At 40.9% G+C, this 27778-nt stretch overlaps 3 protein-coding genes across 6 annotated transcripts in view; 2 read left to right on the forward strand and 1 right to left on the reverse strand.

Moving 5' to 3' along the window:
- The first annotated feature begins 1558 nt into the window (after positions 1-1558).
- LOC110990754 (ADP-ribosylation factor-like protein 6-interacting protein 1) lies at positions 1559-9903 on the forward strand. 4 transcript variants are annotated; one of them, XM_087141030.1, is made up of 12 exons: positions 1559-1760; positions 1871-2028; positions 3031-3149; positions 3441-3645; positions 5254-5404; positions 5507-5571; positions 6120-6207; positions 6495-6601; positions 7342-7443; positions 7767-7878; positions 8325-8409; positions 8846-9903. In XM_087141030.1, the coding sequence occupies exons 8-12, from the start codon at positions 6573-6575 to the stop codon at positions 8959-8961; spliced, it is 444 nt and encodes a 147-aa protein (XP_086997156.1). In that variant the 5' UTR covers positions 1559-1760; positions 1871-2028; positions 3031-3149; positions 3441-3645; positions 5254-5404; positions 5507-5571; positions 6120-6207; positions 6495-6572; the 3' UTR covers positions 8962-9903. The 4 variants fall into 4 exon arrangements, with proteins under 4 accessions (XP_086997156.1, XP_086997155.1, XP_086997157.1 ...); XM_087141029.1 differs by having other exon boundaries at positions 6120-6601; XM_087141031.1 differs by lacking the exon at positions 6120-6207.
- Positions 9904-10758: 855 nt separating this feature from the next.
- LOC147798191 (putative flavin-containing monoamine oxidase A) lies at positions 10759-16119 on the reverse strand. Its single transcript, XM_087141205.1, has 8 exons — positions 15981-16119; positions 14285-14424; positions 13217-13397; positions 12840-12940; positions 12213-12390; positions 11985-12070; positions 11669-11766; positions 10759-11211 (listed from the first exon to the last, which is right to left on the reverse strand). The coding sequence occupies exons 1-8, from the start codon at positions 16117-16119 to the stop codon at positions 11067-11069; spliced, it is 1068 nt and encodes a 355-aa protein (XP_086997331.1). The 3' UTR covers positions 10759-11066.
- Positions 16120-23084: 6965 nt separating this feature from the next.
- Positions 23085-27778, forward strand: part of LOC147798192 (uncharacterized) — a 43222-nt gene continuing 38528 nt past the window's right edge. The window contains exons 1-2 of the mRNA XM_087141032.1: positions 23085-23362; positions 27163-27423. Of these exons, the coding sequence (XP_086997158.1) occupies positions 27353-27423 (71 nt within the window). The 5' untranslated portion in view covers positions 23085-23362; positions 27163-27352. The remainder of the gene's footprint in view (positions 23363-27162; positions 27424-27778) is intronic.

The raw sequence follows: 27778 nt of genomic DNA on the forward strand, positions 1-27778 counted from the left end.
TTCTCTGATGTCTTTGGTTTCCTGGCTGGTGGAGAAGTCAGTAGAATGCAACTTCAAATCTGCCCGAAACGGGTTTTGAGGATTCCATTCGGTGAAACTGAAAGTGAAATATTGAGACTTGATGATGGGCAGATTCACAGCAATGTGGAAGTTGTGATTAGTTACATAATCTGCAGGAACTGGGACTAACGGTTTTTACAGACAGATATAGAGGGAAGTGCAGAATTCCCAATTCTAATTTCAGACCTCATTTCCCCCATTTTTTCCCAATATTCTCATCAGAAAAAACATTGCATTCTGGTGACTTCGCTTCTTCAGTAGTTGCGTACAAATTGAAGTCTATCATGGGGAGTCTGGAAAATTTCTGAGAATTGGGAGGACTTCAATATTATGGACGCTAGTAATTATTCCCTACAGTGAACAATTGCCCATCAAAAGCTAAACATTTTAAGAAATGTTCAGTTTAGAAGGGCAAAATCCAAGTCATTTACAAAGAAAACACTGAAATTTCAAGTTTCAGACCAGTCTCATATGGTTTATGCACAGGGTGTCAGGTGGCTTCCGTATATGGATTTTTTTCCAATGAATGTCCTAACAAAATTTGATGTCTTTTCTCGGTCACCGATTCATCTGATTTCCTGACAGTCGCTGATTCATCTGATTCATGCGATTGCAACATTCTTGCAATGACTGAAATAATGAAAAGGTGGAGGCAGGATGCAAAATATTTTCCTCTATTACATAGTAAACATCCATAAAGCTACTTACAGATTAGCTTGAGCAGATTTACCATCCTGAAACGCGGAAATGTTGGCGGCAAAAGCTTGTCCTTCCTCCATGGTTGAAGCATGTCAGGAGAGAACGTGACGAGGTGCTGCTCCGTGCTATCCCAAGTAGCAAAAATGCTCGCCAACTCCGAGCGCGACTTTCCGAGAGCTGCGTGCGAAGAAAGACCAAACTTTGCATATCAATCGAAAGCTTTCTCTTTCTGTATCCAGAACAGCAGGGGGAAATACTGCGGCTCATTCGACAACAGGCAGATGTACAAATGACAAACATTTGCCCAGAATCTTTGTGCTTATAACAATAAGGACAATTACACTTCACCTGCCTCGAGAGAAAGTTGCTGAATGGGAAACCATATGTACAAGGTGCGCACTGGAATCGGTCGCATAGGAAACGCGGGGGCTCATATTCGACCGACAAACTAGATTTGCATATTATATATACAACTATGAAATCATAGAAGGGTACGATTGAATAAAATGGAATCATAGAAGGGCACTATTAAATACAAAATAGCATTGCTGTTATCTGAAAGCGTTATCGTAGACATATAAACATCTAGGAGTGGGAGACAGGCAAGTCTTTTCTGAACAATTGCCTACCTACGGAAGCGCATAAAGGCCACTTGCAATTTTTTTGGTGAGATTTTTTATCTGACTGCAGTGAAATAATATCTCGCCGCGGCGAGCCATGAGATCTTCCCGCGGCGTCAAATAGCATTGCAGGTGTTTTATGGGTCCTATTGAGCATGCTATCGTTTTCAGATGTATCCTTATGGTGGAATGCAATGACATTTGATTTTAAAATGCTTGGAATAAAAGGAGATGTTACGTAAAGCTTGGTTTCCAACAAAAGAAAAAACCGGGCAAGGCAGACTTTCAACATATCAACAGCTTCCCTTACGTTGATTCTCCAGGAGAGAGAATGCTTCCTGAGGCACTTAGACAACTTTACTACTTTGGTGCAATCAACAAGTGAGTGCCATCTATCATAAACTTTAAATGCTGGATTGGATGTTCTTGCTAGTGGTTACAGTAAAATGATGCAAACAGTTGAGGCGTGGTGGTGCCGGTTGACCCGACAGGAATGGGCGCATCACTTCCCTTGGGAGTCTGATGGTTGAATACCCCTTGCCACCCGGCCTAGCCAGGGCCGTCATCTACTCTGGTGCCCTCCAGTGTCACGAGTTGATGCTGCCAATAGCGGCCATGCTCTCCGTGGAGAACATCTTCATAAGACCAGGTATGAACCCATATATCTGCCAAAATGCAGCACTGTGCAGAAACCAATTGAACAATGATAATAGAGACAGACATTTGGAGCTGGGTTTTGAGCCCGAGTTGAAACTGAAATTTGGAAAATAGCCCAGTTGTTGGATTTGAAAGATTTATGGAAGGTTGTGTTAACATTAATGTATGCTTTATAGGGCTGAGATGTAAATAGATGGGAATGAAACTTCTCCCTTGCTATTTAGTAGTTTTTACCTACTCACGGTTAGCAAAGGAATAATTCACAAAGTCTTTAAAAAGCTCACTCAGCTTTCAAAACACAACATAATAAAACTGCTAAATACTAAAATGAAAATACCGCCCTCTTTATTACAAATGGGTTAAGAGTGCAGTTTCAGGCAAACCAGTTGCCAATCTAGAGTGAACTTTCCACCAACCTTGGTTGCCCGTACAGTTGCTAATCAATAAAGGGCGTATGCGTTGCCACAAGCCTGGGAATGGTGGAGTTACCATTAAGTAGCAACTGTAAGGTGAAGAAAGTCTACCCATATCACCAAATATGGTCATAACTTTTTCCAACGGGCTAATTTGGCAAAGATTCCATGTAGTCCTCACCCCAGGCATACACCACAAGCCTGTAGACTCCCATTGGTTAGACCCCAACCACTGCAGAGTAAGGAGTGTTGAAAGATCAGTAACCCCTAAGGGCCCATGTGGTCACTCTCAGCATAGAGCTACAAACCCAACTGGAGCTCATTATTTACAGACATGTGCTGATAGGTCACAGCTGTTTGGGGTGTGACTGGTCTTACTGTACTTCCACAGCAGCATAATGAAATGTAGTAAGAGAGGGGACCTGAGGGATGTGTCAGCTGCCATGAAACAGTGGTACAGGTTCAGGCATAACCTGGAAACTGACCTGGAGACCCAAATCGCCACATGGAGTAACGGTGTTAGTTTGTGGGAGTGGCTCGTGGGAAAACAGAATATAATTGTATTCAACCTTTTTTGACAGGAGATGCCGAGAAACAGAAAGAAGCGGCCAATTGAGGCTCACGCAACACTTGCCAAGATGGCTGGAAGCAACAATGACTTTGCCACACTCCTTGCCGTGTACAGACGTTATGCTGACAGGTTGGTGTGGGTTGCATGCTGCCATTAAGTCTTTGCAAGTGCCTTGTCATTAACTGAAGTGGGTGTTTCAAGCAATCAGCCCCCAAGCTTGAGGTTGGCTTGTTAATCAGCAATGCTTTGTGTTAAACACAGTTTAGAGCAAAAGTAGGATTGATATGAAAATCATTTCCTGTTGTACTCTTTTCTTGCTTTCTTTCCTAAAACTGTGAGAAGTGCAGCAACTGAATTTGAGTTCCTTTTTTTCAGTTTTTAACCATTTTCCCTCTTTATTCTTTCATATTGCTTGAACAGGACAATATCAGTGTCAATGTTTCTATTGAGGGAAAACCTGCCCTAACCTCACAGATCATCACATTGAGACGTTTATGTGATTTGATTCTTTCCCTGTGAGTCTCCCTCGTCATGGTGCCAAAGGAACTACATACACTTGAGAGCAGTTAAGACAGCATCCAGCATCCACAAACAGCTGGAAAACATCTTGAACAGGCAACTGAAGGTACAATGCTACCAAATAATGATGCAAGATTGTCACTGTGAAGTTTTTAGTGAAGCCCCTAGTAAATAGAGCCTTTTTCCAAGTCCCCGAGTAAATTTCAGTAGACTTGAAGCTGTGAGTGGCAGATGAAACGTCTGGTAACAACATGGTTATGTCCCAAATACTGATTAAACACTGTGAATACTTGAACACTTATACCTGACACTTAAAAATGTACATTGGAACACGACTATGGAGATTTCTTACGTGACATAACATAACGGGCGAAGGCATTACAGGAAGTGTACCCTATCAGTTGTTGTGCTTTTTTGAATCTGTGTATTTGCATCGGCATTTTCTGAATGTTGAGAGAGTTTGAAGGCGAGCGTTTCCACGCACATCCGTGTCAACTGAACACTGACCGTCAAAAGTAATATGACTGAAAATCCTCTTTAACAAGGTCCTTGGGAATTAAACAGTTTTTCTTGTTACAACAAGTACATGTCTGTGTACCTTTGTTATCAAAGAAAAACAAAGATTTGGGACCTAAACTTGTACCTGTTATAAACGAGACTTTATACGAACAATGCTCTTCTTATCAGAGTTCAAATGTACCATACTTTCTTGCTTTTCATTGATACCACCTTGAGTGTCAATATTCTTGGCAGACTGAATAAAAAACTTCATTCCCGTTCTGGTTTGTTGGTTTGAGGTTTAAAGGGTGTATCTGTACAGTTGAGTCGGCAAATAAATATCCGTTAGGACACATCCCACCAGCCTGCGCATTGTGTGGATTGTCCAAACATGTTATTGTTAACCCATCTTTGAATATCTCTCGTGAAGTGCAAATAATGATGTTTGCAGGTAACGCCTTCCAATCCTTAACAGATGATGGGGGAAAAACTAGTTCCAAAGGCTTGAGTAGAGGATCAGATTTGACGAAACTGTTTATGGTGTTTTTCCTTGAGTGGTATTTCTGCCATGTTATTTTCCATCTTGTAAATCAGGCTGAGTTTCTTATTTTCCTTCTCATTTCCAAGGACTCCAAGCCAATATCCTTGAGCATTTTAGTGGCTGTTCCTGGTGTATTTTTGTAATTGCCTTTTGCGAAAACGTGCTGCTTGTCTCTATAGCTTCGTGATGTTTTTCTTTTGATATACTCTAGGACAGGCTGTATCTGTTATCTGTATATTTTCCCCTCTCACCCCTCCGCAGAGCTAGATAATTTCCAATTTTATCCATCTGAATCAAACAAAGGTTGCTTTTGTATTGACCCTGCATTAACAAAAGATTTTTTTCCTTTCTTGTCAGTTGTAGTCATCTGCTTTCCCCGAAGAGTCAAAGCAGCCTGTGGCTCCTGTGTTGACTCAAGTCTCAAGATCAGTCTCTGTGTGATGACTCGCAGGGAGCACGGGCGTGGTGACTCGCAAAACTGGGGGAAAAATGAACAAATTAAACTTATATTAAAAAAGATCCATTTTGTGGCTCTTGTGAATTTTGAATTTTTTTCTCAAATGTGAAATGGAAACCTGCTGCAAACTGCTTGCTGACTGCAGTGACCAACATCAACAAGACAAATCAACAAGCAGAATCTTTCTTAAGTGCTTGTCTGTTTCATTGAATGATCAGGCAAAGTATGAGTGGATTAAGGAGCTGTTGCCACGGTTACACGAACTTGATGTGTACGCCTTGAGTGGATGTCTTGCACCCAAGATTTCTGATGAAACTGACATTGTCGAAGCGGAGTTCTCTGACAGAACTGCTATTGAACAGCCCTATTGTGAGATCCTTTCTACAAAATTATAAAGTTTATAGATTAATGATAGAATGTGCTTTTCAATTTGAAACACTAAACTCCTGTACTCTTTTTTTTCTCACACAGCTGAGAAGTCAGGAGAGACGCGGGTTCAGATCAGCAAAAGAAATAGCGAGGACTCTGTGGCAGAGGCAAGGAAGCGCTATTTAGAGCGCAAAAAAGCCAAACTTCATAGATGATCAGATGACTTTGCCCTGGCTGGCTCTGTATTGAGGAGACACTTTGGGACCAAGTTGTGGGATAAAATTTTGCCCCATATAGAATTGAACACGTCATGAAACAAAAGGCCGAACTCCAACATTTTGGCCTAGGAGAGTTGATTTCCTTTGTAAAAAAAATGTTCAGTATTCATTGCAAAAACAGTGTACTGTACATGTACTTGTCCAAATGTTAATTTGGAACCTATTTTGTAAAAAAAAAAAATTACAGTATTTCTCTGATTCAACCCTCATAGTTTTCAAAACATTTTCCAAGTAGGCCTGAACGATTCGATGTTGTCTCTCCTAAATGTAACTCTTAAAAACTGTTATCGCTTACTGATGGCTGATACATCATTGTAGAGAAAAAGACATGAAAGAAGTATATGAAACTCTTCCCAAAGAGGCCTAACATTCTTTTTTATCTATGTGAAATTGTATCATACCTCTTATCAATGGAATTGTTATGCCCCTAACTGCAGTATCACTCCGAACTACAGTTGGACCATCCCAACTAAAGTGCTATAGTTGAGCTAGCCCAGCTACAGCACAGAGGTCCAGAGTAAGCAAGTAGGCGCCAACATCACTTTGTTTACATCAACTTGTACCTGTAGAAACAAGTTTTTACTATTTAATAGACAAAGTGCCATATTTTAGATGAATTATGTCAGGTGTGAAATGCATAAAGTTGGAGAAGGTTGAGAAATTTTGTACAGAGACTGGCCAACAATAGTTGGGCAGCCCAGCTTCAGCCCAACAGAATTATACTATTGGTCAATCGTGGTTTGCCTTGTATGCAGTCTTTCACTTGGATTAGTAACTCGGAACTAATGTTTTTTTCTTGTTATAATGTCCAGGATGAAGAGATTGCGTCATTGGAACAGTGACCGATGTAGACCGATGGCTTCGATGGGAAGACCAGTCAGCCCGTCATCATGGCAGCTGCTGTCACTGCCTTTTTCCTGTCAGTCTTTCTCCTCCCTGGTCTTTGGTTACATCAGAGTGCAGGCGTAGTCGGGAAAGATTCCAAACTTCTAATTCATGACAATAACTGACCGCCAAGTTGGGCAATTCGGTGAAAAGCTATGCAAAAGAGGAAATATCAAAAGAGCATATGTCTATTCCAAGTTGTTTTGCACTGTGTGTAGTTTCATGTCAGACCAGTGCTGAGAGATGAGAAATGTGAGAAATGATCTTGAGGACTGAATATTATTCACAAAAATGGTTCCTCCTGGAAGTTTCTACTTTCGTGTAGACTTTTCTTCACCTCTTTAAGTACATAAATGTAGACGAGTTGCATCTGCAAAGTTACAGCACCATGTTACTTCAATATGCCAAAATAAACCCACCATTAAAAACACATAATACAATTTCAAACAGAATGAGGTAGAGATTAAATGGTTGCTGAATTTTGTCCAGTCTGAGGGACCATCTTGTCAAAAAGTAAAATTTATTAAGTTAGACAAATTGTTAGAGAACGTTGCCAAATGTTGTCAGCTAGTATGTCATGGGGAATTATATCTACGTGTATGATATTTTGCCCACATTTACAGTCTTTGAACTATCAATCAACTGTGTTGAATTGGGTCTTTATGTGAACATAGGTTGGTTCCAGTACATGCCACACTCTTGCTGCATTAGAATGACCCTTCAGTTTTCAAGCTTGTAACTGGAAGCTACTTGTTTATGGTCTCTCATCATCAGGATGCTCTGTACTGACAACCATCTCATTGCTCGTCATGGTCGTCTGTTTAGCTATCTTGGACCCACCGTTTTCCATTCTTACATCTGTCCACCTGCAGAATGGTCAGTGTCATTCAGTCACTTCTTCACTGCAACAGGCCAGATGCAGTGGTTTGTCTGTATGGTTGGTTTTACATTAATTAAAGAGATTCTGCGCACACAGAGTTTCCCTATTCAAGCAGGATGTAATAGTTTTTTTCATTGTACCTAATATTGTACACGTACACGAGTTTATGATGTTGGGATCGATTTAAAGTAGTTACAACAATTCAAGTTACGGTAATTAGCATATATTTTCTGTAATTGCCATTTCAAAGTTGTTTATTTTGTTGTTGAAAGTGGACGAGCCTATATAACCCCAATACCTCTATTTGTATGAATTGTAGGACAGCTGAGCATCAGCGACAGTACCAGCAGGTGTGCATGAGCCTCATCAGAACCAAGGGTGCATTGATGCATAGTTACCAGTGCCTGAAAACAATGAAAGAAGAAAAACAGGTAGGACCAACTTGTTCATCAGTTGGTATTGCTGTAATATACAGTGTAGTTGAGCTAGTTGAGCTGTTTAAGAGATGTGTGAACTTGAGACCTTTCATGTCAGCATCCCTGTTAGTTCATCTTAACAGTCCTCAATTTTCAAATGGGAGGATTGAAGGCTGCTAGAGATGACCTCATACATTTTCCTAGATCCAGCTGATTATAATGCCACCGAGTGTAATTAGTTCCACCTTTATAGGTATCCATAATACTCCCCACATTGGAAAAGCCATTGGAGTAAATTGCCTTGCTCAAGGACATAAGCGCTTTGGTTTCAGAAAGACATGACTCCTTTATATGAAAGTATATGATAATGGAGAAACCATTACCGAATCAAAGCCTCCATCAACGGCTGTTCAAGATGTCTACCAGAAACCTTCAGTATGTTGTTTTTGCTTTGTTGACAGTACTTCATTCTGGTCATTGCTGTGCTGGCAGTCATTGCTTTCATTGGTAACCTCATCCCTAATATCTGCTTGGCATACTTGTTAGGTAAGTCACTTCTTTTCAAATGACTGATCCATTTAATATGTATACAAATGATTAGAGAAATGATTAAAAACTTAAGAATTATTTCATTTTTAACTAGTACATTATAACATATTTCATGAACATTTGTTTCTTTGTGAATTGCCTAGCTTACAGTTGTAGATTTGACTCAGTTCATTTTTTTATGAGGCAGGTCCATGGTATAGCACAAGAAAACTTACATTTTTATCTCTAATTTATTATTTTTGAAATTAATAATTTGAAGTTTATTTACCGTTTATTTATTATTGCAACATTAAAACAAGGAATTATGCTATTTGCTTTTATTTTCTTCATGATCAAAATACTCAAGCCCATGAATTACTTTAGCCAGAATAGTTCAGATGTGATAATTTTACCACGTTAAGAATGACTGATATTTCTTATGGCACTTTTCCAGCCGTGTTCCTTGTACTTCTGCTTGGCCTGCACCAACGGGGATTGCTAGCTCAGGCCTACGCCACCTCCCTGCAGGTGGTCGTCATCCTACTCAAACAGACCAAGAAGAAGGATTAGGCTGACAGAGATCTTGGATTGGTTATCTCATTTCCTGGTCCTTTACATCAGTGCGACAGGGAGAGGGAGATATTGGTAAAATTGACTGTTGAACAGACAGAATGTGACCTGTGGTTTGGAGACTGTTACCATTCATACATAAAGATATACCCGCCGTTAGTTCTTACGTTCTAAGGAGTAAAAATACATATGCCAGATATAAATTGGGTCCCTCAAATGTGCCATGCAATTAGTAACTGGGTACATTATTCTGAGTTATTTGCTCATGTCTTGGAACTCCGTGTTTGTGTTGAAGTCTTATATCGTACTCTTGCTTCTGAATTTTGTTCACTCTGAAAAACAGAGAGGGGTCCGTAGCTTTTTCAAACAGAAGTTTTCATCCCCTCATAAAATGGCCACCTTATCTATCAATGCATATCTGTAGACAAGGCCCCTTCCCATCATAGCAATAATGGACACATTTTCAATATACGCCTCGTCATTTTAGATTTTTCCCAATATGCCTCTTGCATCATTAAAGTGCAATTTGTTGGAAAGTGATGGTATTTTCCTGGGGTGCTTTTTAGAGCAAAATTCATTATTGAAATATGGGTCCAGTACACAGAATTTGCACGAGTAAGTAAATTTTGTAAAGTAAATTTATGTGCTACTTGTTAAGTTACAGAAGACATAATTGAACACAGTTAATAGATTCTTCAATAAGTCGGTTCGATATTTTAAAAAGGTAAGGTCGTTTGAAAAATAAAGCAAACGAGCAAGTCGGAGTACAGCTATGTTGATAGGGCAGACCTTGCATGTAACTATTGTATATTACCATGGAGACCATGTTCAGACTGGTTATAGTATTTGTATAAATTGGTTTGTTATGCACTGGCATAAAAATTGGGATTTTTTTTGTAAATAAACAAACTTGTTGAAATAAAAATCTCCGGATGCAATCAAGTTACCAAATGAATGTGTTTCTTTTACTTAAAAATCACTACAAATATAACGCAGCTCAAAAATAAAGACTGGTGAAACCATCTGAATCTCTGCACAGATATAAATCACCTATTTTGTTTGTTAGGTAAGAGCTATAAACAAAATTATAGCTTTATGGTACAAATGCCAGAGTTTCATGAACTCTGAATGAAATTATCAAATCACTTTCAAGATAACGGCGAAAAAATAATTCATTTTTCATTTTCCTATGATAATATCACACAATGCCAAGAATTTTATAAATACAAATTATCTAGCATTTATGAGGTAATTGAGTTAATTCGTGAATTTTGTCAATGGCACTGGATATTATAGAGCTAAATGCATTTTGGAAAAATGACAAACTGATAGAAAAATAAGATTTTGGTAACTGTGACAAAAAGTTCTGATTAATAAAATATGCGTACATGTATAATGACAATTATGGTGATATTTTTTCCAGACAAAAGGAAAAATGACAAACTGATACAAAATCAGAATGAGATTTTGGTAATTGTGACAAAAAGTACTAATTAATTAACAAAGTATGTATATGAGGACAACTAAGGTGATTTTTTTTTGGACAAAAAGAAGAGTCTAATTTGGGATACCTGCCATTTTTGTGATATTTTGAGAGTCACTGCAGAACAAGAAATTTAATGCAAAATTACACATAGTTTGGCGTTTGACAAAGAACACAACTTAAAACATCACTGGCTCTGTAATTACCTCGTATTCCTCGCAATAAAGTGAATTTTTCTTGGGGGTTACTTTTTTCCATTTCCCATCTTGCTTGTATGAAGCAAGACCTTTGCCTCATACACACTGTACACTGCAGTTCTTGACACACTCTATGCAAATGGAGTCAAGAGTGGACTCTGATGTAACTCTCCTCAGATAGGCCAATCAGCAACCTCGGCAGCTCCTGGTGATTTGTGGTACTGTGTTTGGAATTCTCAAGTCCCGTAACTATTTCAAGCTTGGAATGCACTCAGAATATAAGTAGCAGTCCCTTTGAGGCCCCATCTTTTCACCGTAAGTGCGGTGACTACAGCCACTCCAATGGCGCCCCCAATGAACAATCGCCGCTTCCATTTTCCAACCTCTTCACCGTACCAATGAGTTTTCCTCTGGTTGTCGAGACATCAGTAACAAATCAGTAACCAATCCGCTTGGCGGTGAGGTTCAAGACGTCTTAGGACCTCGTCCGCTGCCCGCATCCCGGACTGCACTGCGCCATTTATGAAACCCGTGTGGTGTGTGGCTGTTTCTGTTCCAGCCCAATGCACCCTGGAAAAGGAAGGGGCGGGGGAAGACAGCCTTTTATAGGAGCAACATGGATTCGGAAGACTCAGATATTCATCCTCAGAACTGGTAGTTCAAGGGATAAATATGTTGCATCATGGTGCAGTTTCAATCAGAGCAACACTAAGCTACCATCAAGCCCTAGACCCTTTTCCGGGTCTAAATTTATGCTGAACTTTGTAGGACACCAAACTGAACTACCGTAAAACAGTAAGCTTAGCTACTGACTCGGTATTTTATGCTATGCACCATACCAGCACTGCCTTCCCTACAGTCAGATATGTCTAGTCCCAGTTAAGCAATAAAGTGCCTACTCGTGTATCACATTGAGTTGACCCCCTACTATGTCAGGGGTCATACGGACAACAATACAAAGGGCAATTTCAAGACCCTAAGTCCATGTGGGAAATATAGGAGCTGTGTTCAGTGTTAAGTCAGCAACCTGAAAAATGGAGTCCTGAGCCCACTGTGAAAGGTCATTGCTCCTGGTGTCATAATATTGACAGGGCAGCCACCATTGTCAGACTCCAGTGCCCAGTCCTGGAAAAAGAGAACAATCAAACAGTTGGATTTATTCACTTGCGTTTTTTTTTTTCCACTAATGAAACTACGGGTTTCTGAAAGTGCAGGCACCAACTTGGAAGCCAAGCGAAACCTGCAATATGGCACATGTATGTGGGTTCTACAAGGGGTTGGGAAGACATGGGGGAGGCAATCATATTGCTGATTGCTCGCAAACAACCACAATGTATACTGACCTTTTCACAGTAGTCCAGTGGGTCTCTTGCCTTTGGCCCAAGGAACTCGGCTAAGGAGTCCAAAACAGCTTGCTTTCTGGTTGGGGCTGTTTTTGAGGAAGAAAAAAAATGCTTCCATTTACCTTTGGCAGAAACAAGGAGTAAAGAGGACTTTAAGGGTCACTGATCAAATGGTTTCCAAAAATAAGAGAAATTCTCTTTTTTTTCTCCACGAAGAAGAAATGCAACTTACTTCAATGTGACTCCACTCTCTACTGTTGGCATAGAATCCAACAATGGCAGGGTTGCCGTTGGATGTCGTGCAATCGTAGGTGAGTTGGAGAGGGCCTGAGCTGAGACCTTCAATAGTTGGTTTACTCCCATTGCTGACAATTTCACCAGAAAAACCATCCTCCCTCCAAAAAGCCTACAAAGGAAACTGAGACTGTATGGCCTGGATTTTCTCAGTAATTACTAACCTGAGCTACATTACTATGGTTGCCGAGATCGATGTACATATTAAAACAAGCAAGCAGAGGTGAAAGACGAGATGTAAGCTAACAGGTACTGTCTTTCTAACAGACAACGAATCAACATGTCATCTTTAAACTACAGTTCACAAATGAAGATGTCTTAATGACATGCTCACAGTTACTTAATTAACATGGTATCGCTTTCAATGGTAGAATATTTGAAAATTAATTACTGTCAAAGATTCAGAAGACCAGGGGTGCGTTCTATGGCACAATAAGTATGCAAGTACATGTATTGGCATACCCTGTATACTTTATTGTTTATGATATGCATATGCATGCAAAGTATTGTGTAATTGAATGTGCTCCCCTCCCCCGGAAGAGAGATAATTTATTTATTCACCGTTTGATATGTGACAATGAACTTGATGATATGTCCCATCGGAGACAGCTGTGCCAGATTGATCCTGCTGAATGGCTTGGCAGGGGTGTAGTTGATGACAACTAGAACAAAATAAACTACAAATGTACAGGCTGGTTTATACTCCCCTTTAAGGAAATGCAAATTCTGAATTTGACATTTCAGAGCAGCGTCTGCTCTGCAAATACGTTAACCCATTCCAACTTTGATGAAAAAATACAATTATTTTGCTAGTCATATTCACCTTCATGCCAAGCGTGACCTGATTTTAACAACTTTGTGCTTTGAAAAAGAACAAATTGGAGCAGGCATTTTTCTCACCAACTCTAATTTCAAGAGTTTAGGTTAGCATAACTTACTTGAGCAATGAAGGGGTGCGGCAACGACCACATACTGACAGCTGAATGCTTTGCTTGAAGCAGTAACCACGGTGACCTTGTCAGCCTCCTGTTGGTCAATGTGTTCTACAGGCTGGCCAAGTAGCACTTGCTCCTGGCCTATCTTGTCTACCAGTAACTTGGAAATTTGCTGAGCTCCACCCTCAATTAAGAAAAAACATGTCTGACTGTTCCAAATATAATTTGATCACATGCATAAATGTATGTTCACCCATAAAGGCATACTACAGATATTTAATAATGATGAAAATAATGTATATTTATACCGTGCCATATCTGTCAGAACTAGACACTCCTTGCACAAAATTACGGAGGGTGAAACAATACTTTATACAGTAATTGGCAAATAATAATAAGATAATGAACACAGATTTACGAAGGAAATGAAACATATTGGACAACTGTCTTGTATATTTCAAAGTCTGTTTCATTAATTTTTCTTACTTTGTTCAAAGCACTAAAACTACGGAGGTTTTTGATGTCTAAAGGAGAAGAATACAATCATTCAATTCTGAAGCAAGAATTGAATTTCAGGGCATGGTTGCAGATGGGGGGGGTGGACTGCAGCGGGCGGGGGGGATAGTGAAAAGTCAATGTGGGTTGCCTTGAAGGAGTGAAGATTGAAGAACAGTGGGGAATATGTGGGAGTAGGAGGAGGCTGCGAAGTAGGCAACTGATGATATCCCCCAAGGAGTGATGTGGACATAAGAATGGGAGGAGAGGTGCGAGGAAGTATGCAGGGAAGGCAGTGCAGGGCAGAAAGGGATGAGGACTGGAGAAGTGAGGACAGTCCATCTAGCTGTCATTGTAGAGGAGTGCGGGGTCAGGTATTTGACAGGGCAGGGAGTACAGTGTGGATATGTATAGGGGGATGGGGCAGCAAGTGGTGCCTGTAAGGGGGGATGCCAGGTAGGGTGTAGGGCAGGGAGTGCAGTGTTGCATAATATAGGATTGGAGCTAGGAGGGTGGGAAGTAGGGGTACAGAGGAGGTGGGGGGCCTTAAGGGAAAGACAGATAAGCATGCAATACTTTTATCCTGAAGCTGTTGTTGGAATCACCTTCTGCTTCTATCAGATTCTTTACGCCCCCAGCACTGCTAATGTAATGCATAAAGTACATGACTGACATCATACGTGGTGAGGCACCATTGATAAGAGCTGTGGAGAACACTGACTAATACTTTACTGACTAGTACTTTAAGTGAATAATCTCCTGACAACTCACTGTATGACAAGGAAGCTGAGATGTCTATTTGAAGTGTTAAGTCTGAGAATGGATGAACTTTCACGATAGTTACTGTAATTCACCTCTTCCTTTATAAGTAAAAAAAAAGCATGAAAATGTGGCCAAAAATTCTAGCCCTCTGAAATAAACGATTAATCAGTGAATGTTTACCTTCCAACCCACTGGCCACCTAGGTCCCAGACATCCTTCCCATAAGCTCCTTCCAGCTCAGTTGTGAGTGTTCAACCTCCTACACGGTCTGGAATAGCACCGATTAAACAGAAGAGCACTATGATGAATCATACGTTAGCTTCAGCTGGGGCTAATTTCATAGAGCTGCTTAAGCAAAACATTTTTAATCATGAAAAACCTTGCTTGACAAATCAGGTTACCAGCCAAAACTTCTTATGATGTATATTGTTTTGGAATGTATTTACCTGTCTTTTGGTTAGCAAGGATTTTTTATGCTTAACCCCTTCGCGCCGGTAGACGGTAAGAGCCGCTGTAAAAATTGAGATCCCCAACCTGCTTTTCAGCTATTATTCTCGGCCCATGCTCGAGCAAACACGGTGAAAGGAGGCAGACCCTGGCTCTTGTATATATGGTGATTGGCCTTTGTATGTAGCCCAGAAATGAAAAGACCAAATTTGCATCATAATCACCAGCCTCACAATAGTCCCCACTTTGAAACGAGGCAACGGGAATGTGGAAGCGTGAGTAGAGCCGCATGCCATCCAACAATGAGCCTTTTCACTGTGTAATTCAAAGCATGCAGAGCACGCAGGGCCACAAACTGAGAATTTGCAGTTTGGCAGGTGGCCTTTGTGGCAAGCGAGGCTGGAATTCTTGGAGTCGGATTTCGGAAAATAATTCCCGTTGTCAAGGGTTTAAGCAAATTCTGTGCTTAAGCAGCTCGGTCAATCGGTGAATCCAGCAATTTTTACATTGGGTGGATATTAATTTATATTGGTGATGCATGCATTTATGAACCGTACTCAAGGTGTTACCCAAGGGCTTGTGATAAAATTGAAGAAGTGACTTAGATCAGACTCCCACCCACAACCTCCTGCTTACTGATGCAGGTGTCTAAACACTCAACTGCCAAGCTTACCAGGGTCTGCTGGCCCATCTTTGTTGCAGTGTCTCTTGGGGGTTGGAGCTAACACACGTTAACACACTCTAATTTTCATCTGAGAGTGTACAAAACTGTACGGTCTTTGCATGCACACAATGCACAGGGCACTTATCTGCCTGTGTGACCTTTCTTTTTTCCACTAGCAAAGAGGACTTACATGTATGCAAGCAGCCCAAAGAGCAATAATACTGCCATTACATTGAGGCCACCATGCATTTCAGTGCACATGGACCCAATCTAATAGCACACCTGCATGTAAGCCTAAATTAAACCTACCAATAAAAATGCAGCACTGTTACTCTGTATGATGTCAGGCATTCCCAGTAGTGGCTGAGAAAGAGATTGAACAAAAGATTTAATACAAACCTTTAGCCTCTACAACCAGAACTTTGCACCCTGGCTTTTGTTGCTGGAGTCGGTAGGCAGCAGTCAGGCCAGCAATACCAGCCCCTACGATGATGAAGTCCCACTCTGGTGGTAATGTCGAAACGGATCCGTCCGCCATATTGCCAGCTCCTTGAATACCACTTCAAGTTGTCTTACTGATGAAAATAAGACAGAAGATGAAACAATGTCAAAAAATGTCACAGCATAACTTACTAAAAGTAGGTAAAATTTCTAAGGGCAATGAGGGGACACCCTTGTCTGAGTATCAGCCATTGTTTAACAGAATTCTAAACTACAAAACAACTCTGCAAAAAGTGTACAGGTTAGACAGGGGGTACCCAGAGGAGCGCACACATTTTTTCAAGGATGCACTGAAAGCAAATACCGGTTTACATTCATGGCATTTCAAGTTTCAAATTGAGAGATCCTGTGGGGTAAGGTCCTGGACTTTCTCTTGGGGGCATGTGAACCTGTGGCCCCCTCCCTGTTATGCCACTGTCTATCAGACACCAATACCAACATCTCTTCAATGAGCCTTTTGCAAGTTAAATATGAATAAAATCTGGAGTTAAATCTGATTGCAAGTGAACATAATTTGAATTTCCCAGACAAAAGACTCTAGTTCTTAGTTTTGCTCAGTTCATTTATTTTCCACATAATGTTACTCTACAAAACAGTTTCACAAAGTGTCTACATGTGGATGGGGGCCCCAAGAAGCAGTGCTTGTCGAGTGGGGGCCCCAAGAAGCAGTGCTTGTCATGTGGGGGCCCCAAGAAGCAGTGCTTGTCGTGTGGGGGCCCCAAGAAGCAGTGCTTGTCATGTGGGGGCCCCAAGAAGCAGTGCTTGTCGTGTGGGGGCCCCAAGAAGCAGTGCTTGTCATGTGGGGGCCCCAAGAAGCAGTGCTTGTCATGTGGGGGCCCCAAGAAGCAGTGCTTGTCGTGTGGGGGCCCCAAGAAGCAGTGCTTGTCATGTGGGGGCCCCAAGAAGCAGTGCTTGTCATGTGGGGGCCCCAAGAAGCAGTGCTTGTCATGTGGGGGCCCCAAGAAGCAGTGCTTGTCGTGTGGGGGCCCCAAGAAGCAGTGCTTGTCATGTGGGGGCCCCAAGAAGCAGTGCTTGTCATGTGGGGGCCCCAAGAAGCAGTGCTTGTCATGTGGGGGCCCCAAGAAGCAGTGCTTGTCGTGTGGGGGCCCCAAGAAGCAGTGCTTGTCGAGTGGGGGCCCCAAGAAGCAGTGCTTGTCGAGTGTGGGTCCCCAGTTACGAATAACCCTGATGTACTCCACAGTATAGATTAGGAGGAAGAGATTGGGTACCATGAATGGATAAAAATTGCTGACGGTTAGACAGGTAATTTCTGATCCATTACAAGGCCACTCCTCAAATTCCGTAATATTCTACTTTAAACAAAAGTTTATCATGATCAACTGTATCAAAGGCCTCGGAGAGGTCCAGAAAAATACCAGTTGTTGATAAAGAATCATCTAAATCAGTAGATACTTTAAATAATAAGTTGAGTACCGGCATGTGTAGTTGAACGATTTGCACGAAATCCATACTGGTCATTAGATAATATATTGTACTTATCTAAGAACTGCATCGTATGTTTGTAAATAACTCGTTCGATAATTTTAGAAAATGAAGTAAGTGCAGTCTTGGTCTGTAATTACTGATAATAGTTCAATCACCATGTTTCAAAATGGAGGTCACCCTAGCAATCTTCATGTCATCAGGTACTACGCCAGTAGAGATAGAAGGATTTATGACAAATGTCATGGGCACAGAGATTGCATGGTTCACCTGTTTGATTAATGAGCTATTAATCAGATCAAAACCTGCACTCATTTCGTAAGGTAAGTTACTGACAATATCAAGAACTTCATTTCTTCCCTAACCAGTTTTCTATGAAAACTCTGACATCTAATACAAAATCACAACTTGAACACACTTCATGGGTTCTGTCAGTGTATTTGGGTGCCGGTGGGACCTCACAATCTCAACTAACTTACAAGTCCACTCCGATAAATCTACTCCCAACCGCAAAAAAATCCGAACAAAGCAACCGGTATACTGCCAGCTAGGAAAAAACTCACCCTCTTCTCTTTTTTTTTAAAGGATGAGAAGCGTAGGTCTGAACTTATGCAGTATAGCTTAGTGTCAGACACCACTATGCTTTGTGCATCCCCTTTCAATCCTAACAACCGTCAATCTTCCAGATCATAATCCAACCCGCACATAGTGTAAGGAATTAGGGTTAATAGGGAACATTCAAAAAGCTTCCATTTGTTAATTCATATTTCACACTTCCATGAGCCAAATAGTGAATAAGGACTGATCAAGATACAATACAAAGTAGTTAACTCCAGGATGAATAAGACAAAATATCTTATTGATACAAATCAATTCAAATCCATCTTATAACCGCAAGACAAGTGTAACTTAAGAACTAATTGAAAACCATAGATTTCTTACATCTAAGCCAATCATGACGACCTTTCAACAGCCGTGATAACTGACAAATCATAACCCCAAATTGTTATCAGAATCATAAACATACCCGTCTTTTGCACTTTCCGATTTTCATCTACCATGTCGCTTAAATAAGCGATCGGGGATACCACCATCGGCCACAACAGTGGCACCTCCTGCCCGCAGGCTATGAACTCCGAAATGTGAAACATCATCCACAAAAGGTTTAATGGCATCCAAAATCAGTTCTCTTGCTCTGCTGTACGACAGCAGCAGCAATATAAGATTTCAGCATTTCTACCAGACAATATGGCGAATGCCAACAATGCGTTGCCAACAAGTACCGATCTACAACTTCTGTACGTCGGTTATCCTAGATAGTAGAAACAATTTCAAGCCAGTTGAGGTGAAAACTACATGCTCCAGCTTCACTTGAGATAACTTGTTAAAACGCAAAAAAACAGCGTATGCCACTAAACACACTGTGACCATTCTTACATTCAATAAATTAGCCACATTATGACCATTAGGCCCGATATATTTGTCGACCATCTGCTTGAGGATGTCTATAGACATGGGCTCCTTTTTTATAACTGGTTTAGCAAGAGACCTTTTAATACCCTCGGCAGTAAACAAAACTAGGGATGATGAAATATCATTTACTCCAGCTAGTTTGTGAGCCCAAGAAATAGCTGCCACTGCCTTGGTGATGGGAGCAGGCGATTTCGGAAATTTACTCAAATGAACTAAATAAAGAGCAAAATGAAACGGATTAGCTGGAACTGAGGGCTTACTATACTTAGTTGCCCAATCAACCCATCTCCTAAGCGCTCTGGCATAAGCACCCACCATGGAGCTGGCCCTTGCATTTAACATGACTGCAGGGAGTTGTAACGCTAGTTCCCCTAACTCCAGACTACTCCCTGGTTGCCTTCGATCCCAGATTCCTTTGCTGAATATAACCTGGCTTGAGCTCAGAGTTGAATGCTATTAGCAAGGATCAAGTACGTAAGAGTGTTTTAACACCAAATAATTCAACCTTATAAATTCTTCACTACCGCCTCTACCTGGGATAAACAATCCCGGATATGTTGCCATTTCATAAATATCCTCCACTGCTCTAGTTGGATTATAACCATCTGGAAAGAGCAGGGGCCAAAAAGGTGCCGAGTACCAGCATGGACATATCAAGGTACCAACTGACTTGGTATCTGCCATGTGCAGTAGCACTCGAGGAATTAATGATATTGGGGGAACAAGCCAATTGTTCTCGTTACTCCAATCTCGAGTACAAGCATCTATAGCTTCAGTACCCGGGTTCCAAAATCTGGAATTCAAACGCTGTAACTTTGTCTATAGAATGAGGTCCCCATAAACCATCGAAATATTTGAACACTTCGTCAGAAATGCTCCAATCATCATTGTCTATAATTCAACTGAGTTTGTCTGCCTTTTCATTCTCTGAACAGGGGACCCACTCCATGTCAAGCTGAATATTATATTCCAAACACGTCTTGCAAATGGCCAAAGCCAACTCTTGTAACTCGCTCTTCATATTACCACATACTGCAATCTTCTCTACTGCTTGGTTATTGGTAAACCATTTAGTCCTTCGCCAGGACAGCTTGGGGGCCAACGCCTTCAGTGCTAACTCACCAGCTTTGAGCTCTCTCTACGTACTACTCTGAGCTTCATTCTTGTTCCACAAACCGTGAGACACTGTCTTGGCCATGTCAACTACATAACCACCGAAACCTGAACCACTGGCATCTGAAAATACAATCCTCGAGCAATCTGCACAAGGCCCTACAACAAAACCTTCGACATTTTTCTTCAAGAATTTTAACTCGTCTATGGCTTCAAAAGATAGGGATACTGTCCCTGCCCAGGAACTTCTGGATTCTATACACACATGGAGAGCTTTGGTCATAACCCTGGCAATGTTACCTGTAAATAGGCTGGTTGACATGACTTTTCCTACAATACTGGCCAACATTCGTGCATTGATACAAACCGGCGATCGTTTTCCGGACAGTATACTATCTATTGTGTTAACTATATCTGAAATCCGCCTCCCTGGGATCGATATATAACCATCCGAAAGATCGATATCGTATCCTAACCACTCAATCTTTGAAACTGGTAACCCTATACTTTTTTACACATTTGGTACAAAACCCGAAGCTATAATATCTTCCTTTACTTGGGAGCTAAGCTTTAACGCCTCTGAATGTGCATTAGCAAATCCGAGCCCGTCATCCAAGAAAACTACAATGAACTTATCCTCGCTTCTCCATTTCTTCACAAGAGGCCTAACTACATGTAACTTCGTAATATACATGGAGCAGATGAGAGACCGAATGGAAGCTGCTTGAATCTGAAAAATTCAAAAGAGCCGTTGAACACCCACGCAAATCCTAAGTATTCTCTATGTGCCTGGCACATATCTACATGATGATATCCTGACTTGAGATCAAACTTGTACACATAGCCTCCTTTTTTTGAGGAAAACCATCGCTGTGCGCATATCTTCATACTTAACCGAAATCTTTCAAAGATGTTCGTTAAAGGCTAACCTTAAATCCAAGATAAGGTGCTTCTTACCGTTGTTTTGTTCTGAAACCGTGAGTGGATTAACTACTTTAGGTGGATTTTATATCTTTTTACAGTACCGAGATGAAGTAATTCCGTAATGGCTTGCTGTACAAATTCTGCATGAGATAAAGCAGATTTATCATTTTGTGAAAACATTCTGGCCGGCTGCGTAATAAATGGGATCACGTAACCAATTTTTATAGTGTAGAGAATGAAATCTGGTACCAAAATGCTCGGCCAAAAACAGAAATAGTTTGCCAATCTGCCTGCTACTTTAATAGGAAGTACTCCCTGTTTTCTTCGTATTCACAAAAATTATCTACGTAAAGAAACTGGCCATCTATACTTTCAAGCATACATACATCATTCAACTTAACTTCATTGTGAAGCACTGGAGGCGGAGGTTGCACTAGCTCTGCACTTTGGGCAAGTGGCTTTCCAGTGGTTAAAACTGCCGCATATGAAGCAGGCTCCTCTCCCTGTGTAGGATCGAGTGGCACTTTGGTTGAATGGTGAAAGTGAGCTTGCTCGGCGAAAAAGATGACTGCTACCACCAGTGCCGTAACCGGCCAAAAGCTGATCCCCCTTGAACCTTTTGGCTTGACTGGAAGCCACCATCTCCTTCTGCTTGACTTTCCGCCCGGCCTGGTTTTCTGCTCTCGTGATCTTGTTGTCATCACTCTCATCATCGGCCGCGACTGACCATGAATGACACACCCGTGGATCACACCATTCACCCAGCTACACCCTTACATAACACCTAACCATACCCATAGAAATCCATGCACCGTGAAGGAAATAAATATGTTCTAATTCACACCTGGTCGTTCAAACGAATATATATGAATTTTCTGTGACATAAGAGAGGAATAGGGAATTGGGATTAGCATTCAATAAATGATTCAATAATGATCAGTGACTTTAAAATTATATATAATTAAATAATAATATTGACATTTGGAATTCTGAAGGACATTTACAAGTATATTCTTATAATGTAGGCCTACATACTTGCAACGATTGAAGTCGGTGGGACTGGTAACATATCTGTGATAAAGCATATTCTTATGATTAATACATTTACATAAACTGGGAGTAACCCAAAGGGATTTAGGGGTTGATTTCCTTGCTTAGGTTTATTCTGAATAATGGGAATCTGTTTATTGACACTTGCTTGAAAAATATTCATAAAATTAATAAAGGCAGAATTGGCATCATCATTGCACGTCAAAAAGGTGTCCAGTCACTAGAAAAGTTTGTGTTTAAGGTTGACAAGATTATTATGTGAATAGTCACGAGTGACAATACCCATATGTTGTGAATCAGAGCGGTTTAGTGTAAATGGAAATGATGATGGAAATATAGGGAAATGATCTGGTATATCAGTGATTATACATGTAATACCAGATTTTGGTTGGGGTAGTAATTTGGAAAAAGTGTTTTCAATAAGTGTAGCAGAAGTCTTTCTTACTCTAGTTGGTTGATGGGTTTACGGCAGGAAAGAAACAGAATAGACAGTGTCTAAAAATTGTTGTCACCTGGTTTTGGCTGACTGCTACAGAGTATAGCCCCATTAATATGGCCTACGGTACGCTGCGCTCCGGCTACCGGAATGTAGGGGAGCGCAACGTACCGTAGGCAATAATGAGGCTAAGCTGAGTAAATTCTGGTTAAAATCACCGGTAACGATGCTGGGTTTGTTTTCATCACTTACATGGTAAAACAAAGACTGAGAGAGTGGGAGCATGTTGAGAATTTCTAAAAATAGCTATCGGGGGCCTTAACTCCAACAATAATATTTTGGCATTATTTGGTGTACCTACAAACTTTGATTTAAAAATCAAAGGAGTCGTCACCTGCGACCCCACCACAGCAACTGTGAAGTTTTACCTGTTAATTACCCCGTACTTCTGTTTATTTCCTCAAGTCCTCCTGTCAATGCCACGGTTCATCAAAGTTAAATTTGGATGTAGGCCTATTTCTGATGATATTACTGCAGGGAATTGAGCCTGTGTTTTTATTTTTTATTTTTTTGTGTGTAAATAGAGAGAGGCGCAGCATTCTACTACAATGTGAGTACTGTAGTACACGAGCCCGTCCTACTTATTGCGATCTTCAGAGGGCGGTGTTTACAGAACACTTGATCGAGGGGCGGGGCCAAGACGCGCATTTCTGCTACTTGGAATCGCACGGATCAGCACTCGTCACGCTCTCTCCTGACATGCTTCAACCATGGAGGAAGGACAAGCTTTTGCCGCCCACATTTCCGCGTTTCAGGATGGTAAATCTGCTCAAGCTAATCGGTAAGTAGCTTTATGGATGTTTACTATGTAATAGAGGAAAATATTTTGCATCCTGCCTCCACCTTTTCATTATTTCAGTCATTGCAAGAATGTTGCAATCGCATGAATCAGATGAATCAGCGACTGTCAGGAAATCAGATGAATCGACGGAAGCCACCTGACACCCTGCGCATAAACCATATGAGACTGGTCTGAAACTTAAAATTTCAGTGTTTTCTTTGTAAATGACTAGGTTTTTGCCCTTCTAAATTGAACATTTCTTAAAATGTTTTGCTCTTTAAGGCGGTGTGAAGTTGGTTCCTCGTTTGACGTTCGACATTCAATGTTGAACAAGTAACTGTTCCATATTCGAACGTCGAATAAGTAACCGTTTGACATTCCGGGTGCACTCACCTTAACGGCAATGGAGTGCAACAGGAACAAAACACAAACTGTTTCCAATACATGTTGATTTGAAGCTTTGCATGGTGAAGTCATGAGATGTACAGTACAATAGGCTTGCGGGTACAGCATGGACTCAGTCTCTTAGAAGATGTGTGGTTATTAAAAGAACCAGTAAGTGTTGACTCGGTCAGGATACTCTTGCTGTCCTTTGGAGAGGGTGCTAGACTCAAGCACCTGAAATGAAGGCGCGGGATTTTTACCCCAGTGGAATTATGAGAGGGAAAGTATATTTCATTAATACAAACTTCCCGTTTTCATTGAACTACTTTCCGAAATCTAAGAAATACACATCAATCCCACGTCCAGCTCTAAACTTCTTTTGATCAAAGTCTTTCCCTGGACTAAATCCACAGTGTTGCCTACATTTCACACAGGGAAATTGCAGATTTCCACTGTGAAAACGGGATTGACTAACATTTTGCCTTGTTGGAGGATTTCTTCATCTGGAAACTAGAGTGGAAAAAATAATGAATTACGCAAAACTTTTCTAAAATCGATATAAAATACCTAAATCCCTTATACCGGCCAGGGATTACATTGAATACGATGTCATTGGTCTCTTCAATCGGGGGAGGGGTGAACCCTGAAAACCTGGGGCATGGGGTTCTTCGGGGTCAAACAACCCCTGAAATGAAGGCGCAGGGTTTTTACCCCAGTGAAATTATGAGAGCGAAATTAGAGGGTCATTATAAAAAACATCCTGTTTTCATTTAACTACTTCCCTAAATCGAAATAATACACATCAATCCCACATCCAGCTCTAAACTTTTTTTGATCAAAGTCTTTCCCTGGACTGAAACGACCCCGTTGCCTACATTTCAATCATGGCAATTGCAGATTTCGACTGTGAAAAAGGGTGTGATAAACGTTTTGTCGCGTAGGAGGATTTCTTAGTCTGGAAACCAATGAAGTACAGCAAACATTCCTAAAATCGATATAAAATAGCTCAACCCCATGCCCCGGCCAGGGATTACATTTAATGAGATGTCATTGGTCTCCTCAATCGGGAGAGACTCCTTCCAACCTTGAGCATGGGGTTTCTTCGGGGTCAAACAACCCCTGAAATGAAGGCGCAGGGTTTTTACCCCAGTGAAATTATGAGAGCGAAATTAGAGGGTCATTATAAAAAACATCCTGTTTTCATTTAACTACTTCCCTAAATCGAAATAATACACATCAATCCCACATCCAGCTCTAAACTTTTTTTGATCAAAGTCTTTCCCTGGACTGAAACGACCCCGTTGCCTACATTTCAATCATGGCAGTTGCAGATTTCGACTGTGAAAAAGGGTGCGATAAACGATTTGTCGCGTAGGAGGATTTCTTAGTCTGGAAACCAATGAAGTACAGCAAACATTTCTAAAATCGATATAAAATAGCTCAACCCCATGCCCCGGCCAGGGATTACATTTAATGAGATGTCATTGGTCTCCTCAATCGGGAGAGACTCCCTCCAACCTTGAGCATGGGGTTTCTTCGGGGTCAAACAACCCCTGAAATGAAGGCGCAGGGTTTTTACCCCAGGGGAATTAAGAGAGTGAAAGTATATTTCATTAATACAAACTTCCCGTTTTCATTGAACTACTTTCCGAAATCAAAGAAATACACATCAAATGTTGCCTACATTTCATACAGGGAAATTGCAGATTTCCACTGTGAAAACGGGATTGACTAACATTTTGCCTCATTGGAGGATTTCTTCATCTGGAAACTAGAGTGGAAAAAATAATGAATTACGCGAAACTTTTCTAAAATCAATATAAAATACCTGAATCCCTTATACCGGCCAGGGATTACATTGAATACGATGTCATTGGTCTTTTCAATCGGGGGGGGGGGGTGAACCCCTGAAAACCTGGGGCATGGGGTTCTTCAGGGTCCAACAACCCCTGAAATGAAAGCGCGGTGTTTTTACCCCAGTGAAATTATGAGAGCGAAATTAGAGGGTCATTATAAAAAAAATCCTGTTTTCATTTAACTACATGTACTTCCCTAAATCGAAATAATACACATCAATCTCACGTCCAGCTCTAAACTTCTTTTGATCAAAGTCTTTCCCTGGATTTCAAAATGGACGTCATATTGGTCCTACTTATGCCTATAACTTCTAAACAAAGGCAGATAGAAATGCCATTTCGATCCCGTTGCCTACATTTCAACCATGGCAATGGCAGATTTCGACTGTGAAAAAGGGATTGACAAACGTTTTGTCGCGTAGGAATATTTCTTAGTCTGGAAACCAAAAGGGAGAAAAGAATGAAGTACAACAAACCTTTCTAAAATCGGTATAAAATAGCTCAACCCCATGCCCCGCCCAGGGATTACATTTAATGAGATGTCATTGGTCTCCTCAATCGGGAGAGACTCCTTCCAACCTTGAGCATGGGGTTGTTTGGGGTCAAACAACCCCTGAAATGAAGGCGCAGGGTTTTTACCCCAGGGGAATTATGAGAGTGAAAGTATATTTCATTAAAGACTGATTTTTTAGGATGTTGTCCTGGTGCCGCGTCTGACCATGAATGACACACCCGTGGAACACACCATTCACCCAGCTACACCCTTACATAACACCTAACCATACCCATAGATATCCATGCACCTTGAAGGAAATAAATATGTTCTAATTCACACCTGGTCGTTCAAACGAACATATTTGAATTTTCTGTGACATGAGAGAGGAATAGGGAATTGGGATTAGCATTCAATAAATGATTCAATAATGATCAGAGACTTTAAAATTATATATAATTAAATAATAATATTGACATTTGGAATTCTGAAGGACATTTACAAGTATATTCTTATAATGTAGGCCTACATACTTGCAACGATTGAAGTTGGTGGGACTGGTAACATATCTGACTGCTACAGAGTAAAGCCCCATTAATATGGCCTACGGTACGCTGCACTCCGGCTACTGGAATGTAGGGGAGCGCAACGTACCGTAGGCAATAATGAGGCTAAGCTGAGTAAATTCTGGTTAAAATCACCGGTAATGATGCTAGGTTTGTTTTCATCACTTACATGGTAAAACAAAGACTGAGAGAGTGGGAGCATGTTGAGAATTTCTAAAAATTGCTATCGGGGGCCTTAACTCCAACAATAATATTTTGGCATTATTTGGTGTACCTACAAACATTGATTTAAAAATCAAAGGAGTCGTCACCTGCGACCCCACCACAGCAACTGTGAAGTTTTACCTGTTAATTACCCCGTACTTCTGTTTATTTCCTCAAGTCCTCCTGTCAATGCCACGGTTCATCAAAGTTAAATTTGGATGTAGGCCTATTTCTGATGATATTACTGCAGGGAATTGAGCCTGTGTTTTTATTTTTTATTTTTTTGTGTGTAAATAGAGAGAGGCGCAGCATTCTACTACAATGTGAGTACTGTAGTACACGAGCCTGTCCTACTTATTGCGATCTTCAGAGAGCGGTGTTTACAGAACACTTGATCGAGGGGCGGGGCCAAGACGCGCATTTCTGCTACATACTTGGAATCGCACGGATCAGCACTCGTCACATTCTCTCCTGACATGCTTCAACCATGGAGGAAGGACAAGCTTTTGCCGCCCACATTTCCGCGTTTCAGGATGGTAAATCTGCTCAAGCTAATCGGTAAGTAGCTTTATGGATGTTTACTATGTAATAGAGGAAAATATTTTGCATCCTGCCTCCACCTTTTCATTATTTCAGTCATTGCAAGAATGTTGCAATCGCATGAATCAGATGAATCAGCGACTGTCAGGAAATCAGATGAATCGACGGAAGCCACCTGACACCCTGCGCATAAACCATATGAGACTGGTCTGAAACTTAAAATTTCAGTGTTTTCTTTGTAAATGACTAGGTTTTTGCCCTTCAAAATTGAACATTTCTTAAAATGTTTTGCTCTTTAAGGCGGTGTGAAGTTGGTTCCTCGTTCCTCGTTTGACGTTCGACATTCAATGTTGAACAAGTAACTGTTCCATAT

This window comes from Acanthaster planci, linkage group LG09 (genome assembly GCF_054643075.1).
Source record: "Acanthaster planci isolate LZ-2023a linkage group LG09, COTS_SCS, whole genome shotgun sequence".
NCBI lineage: Eukaryota > Metazoa > Echinodermata > Asteroidea > Valvatida > Acanthasteridae > Acanthaster > Acanthaster planci.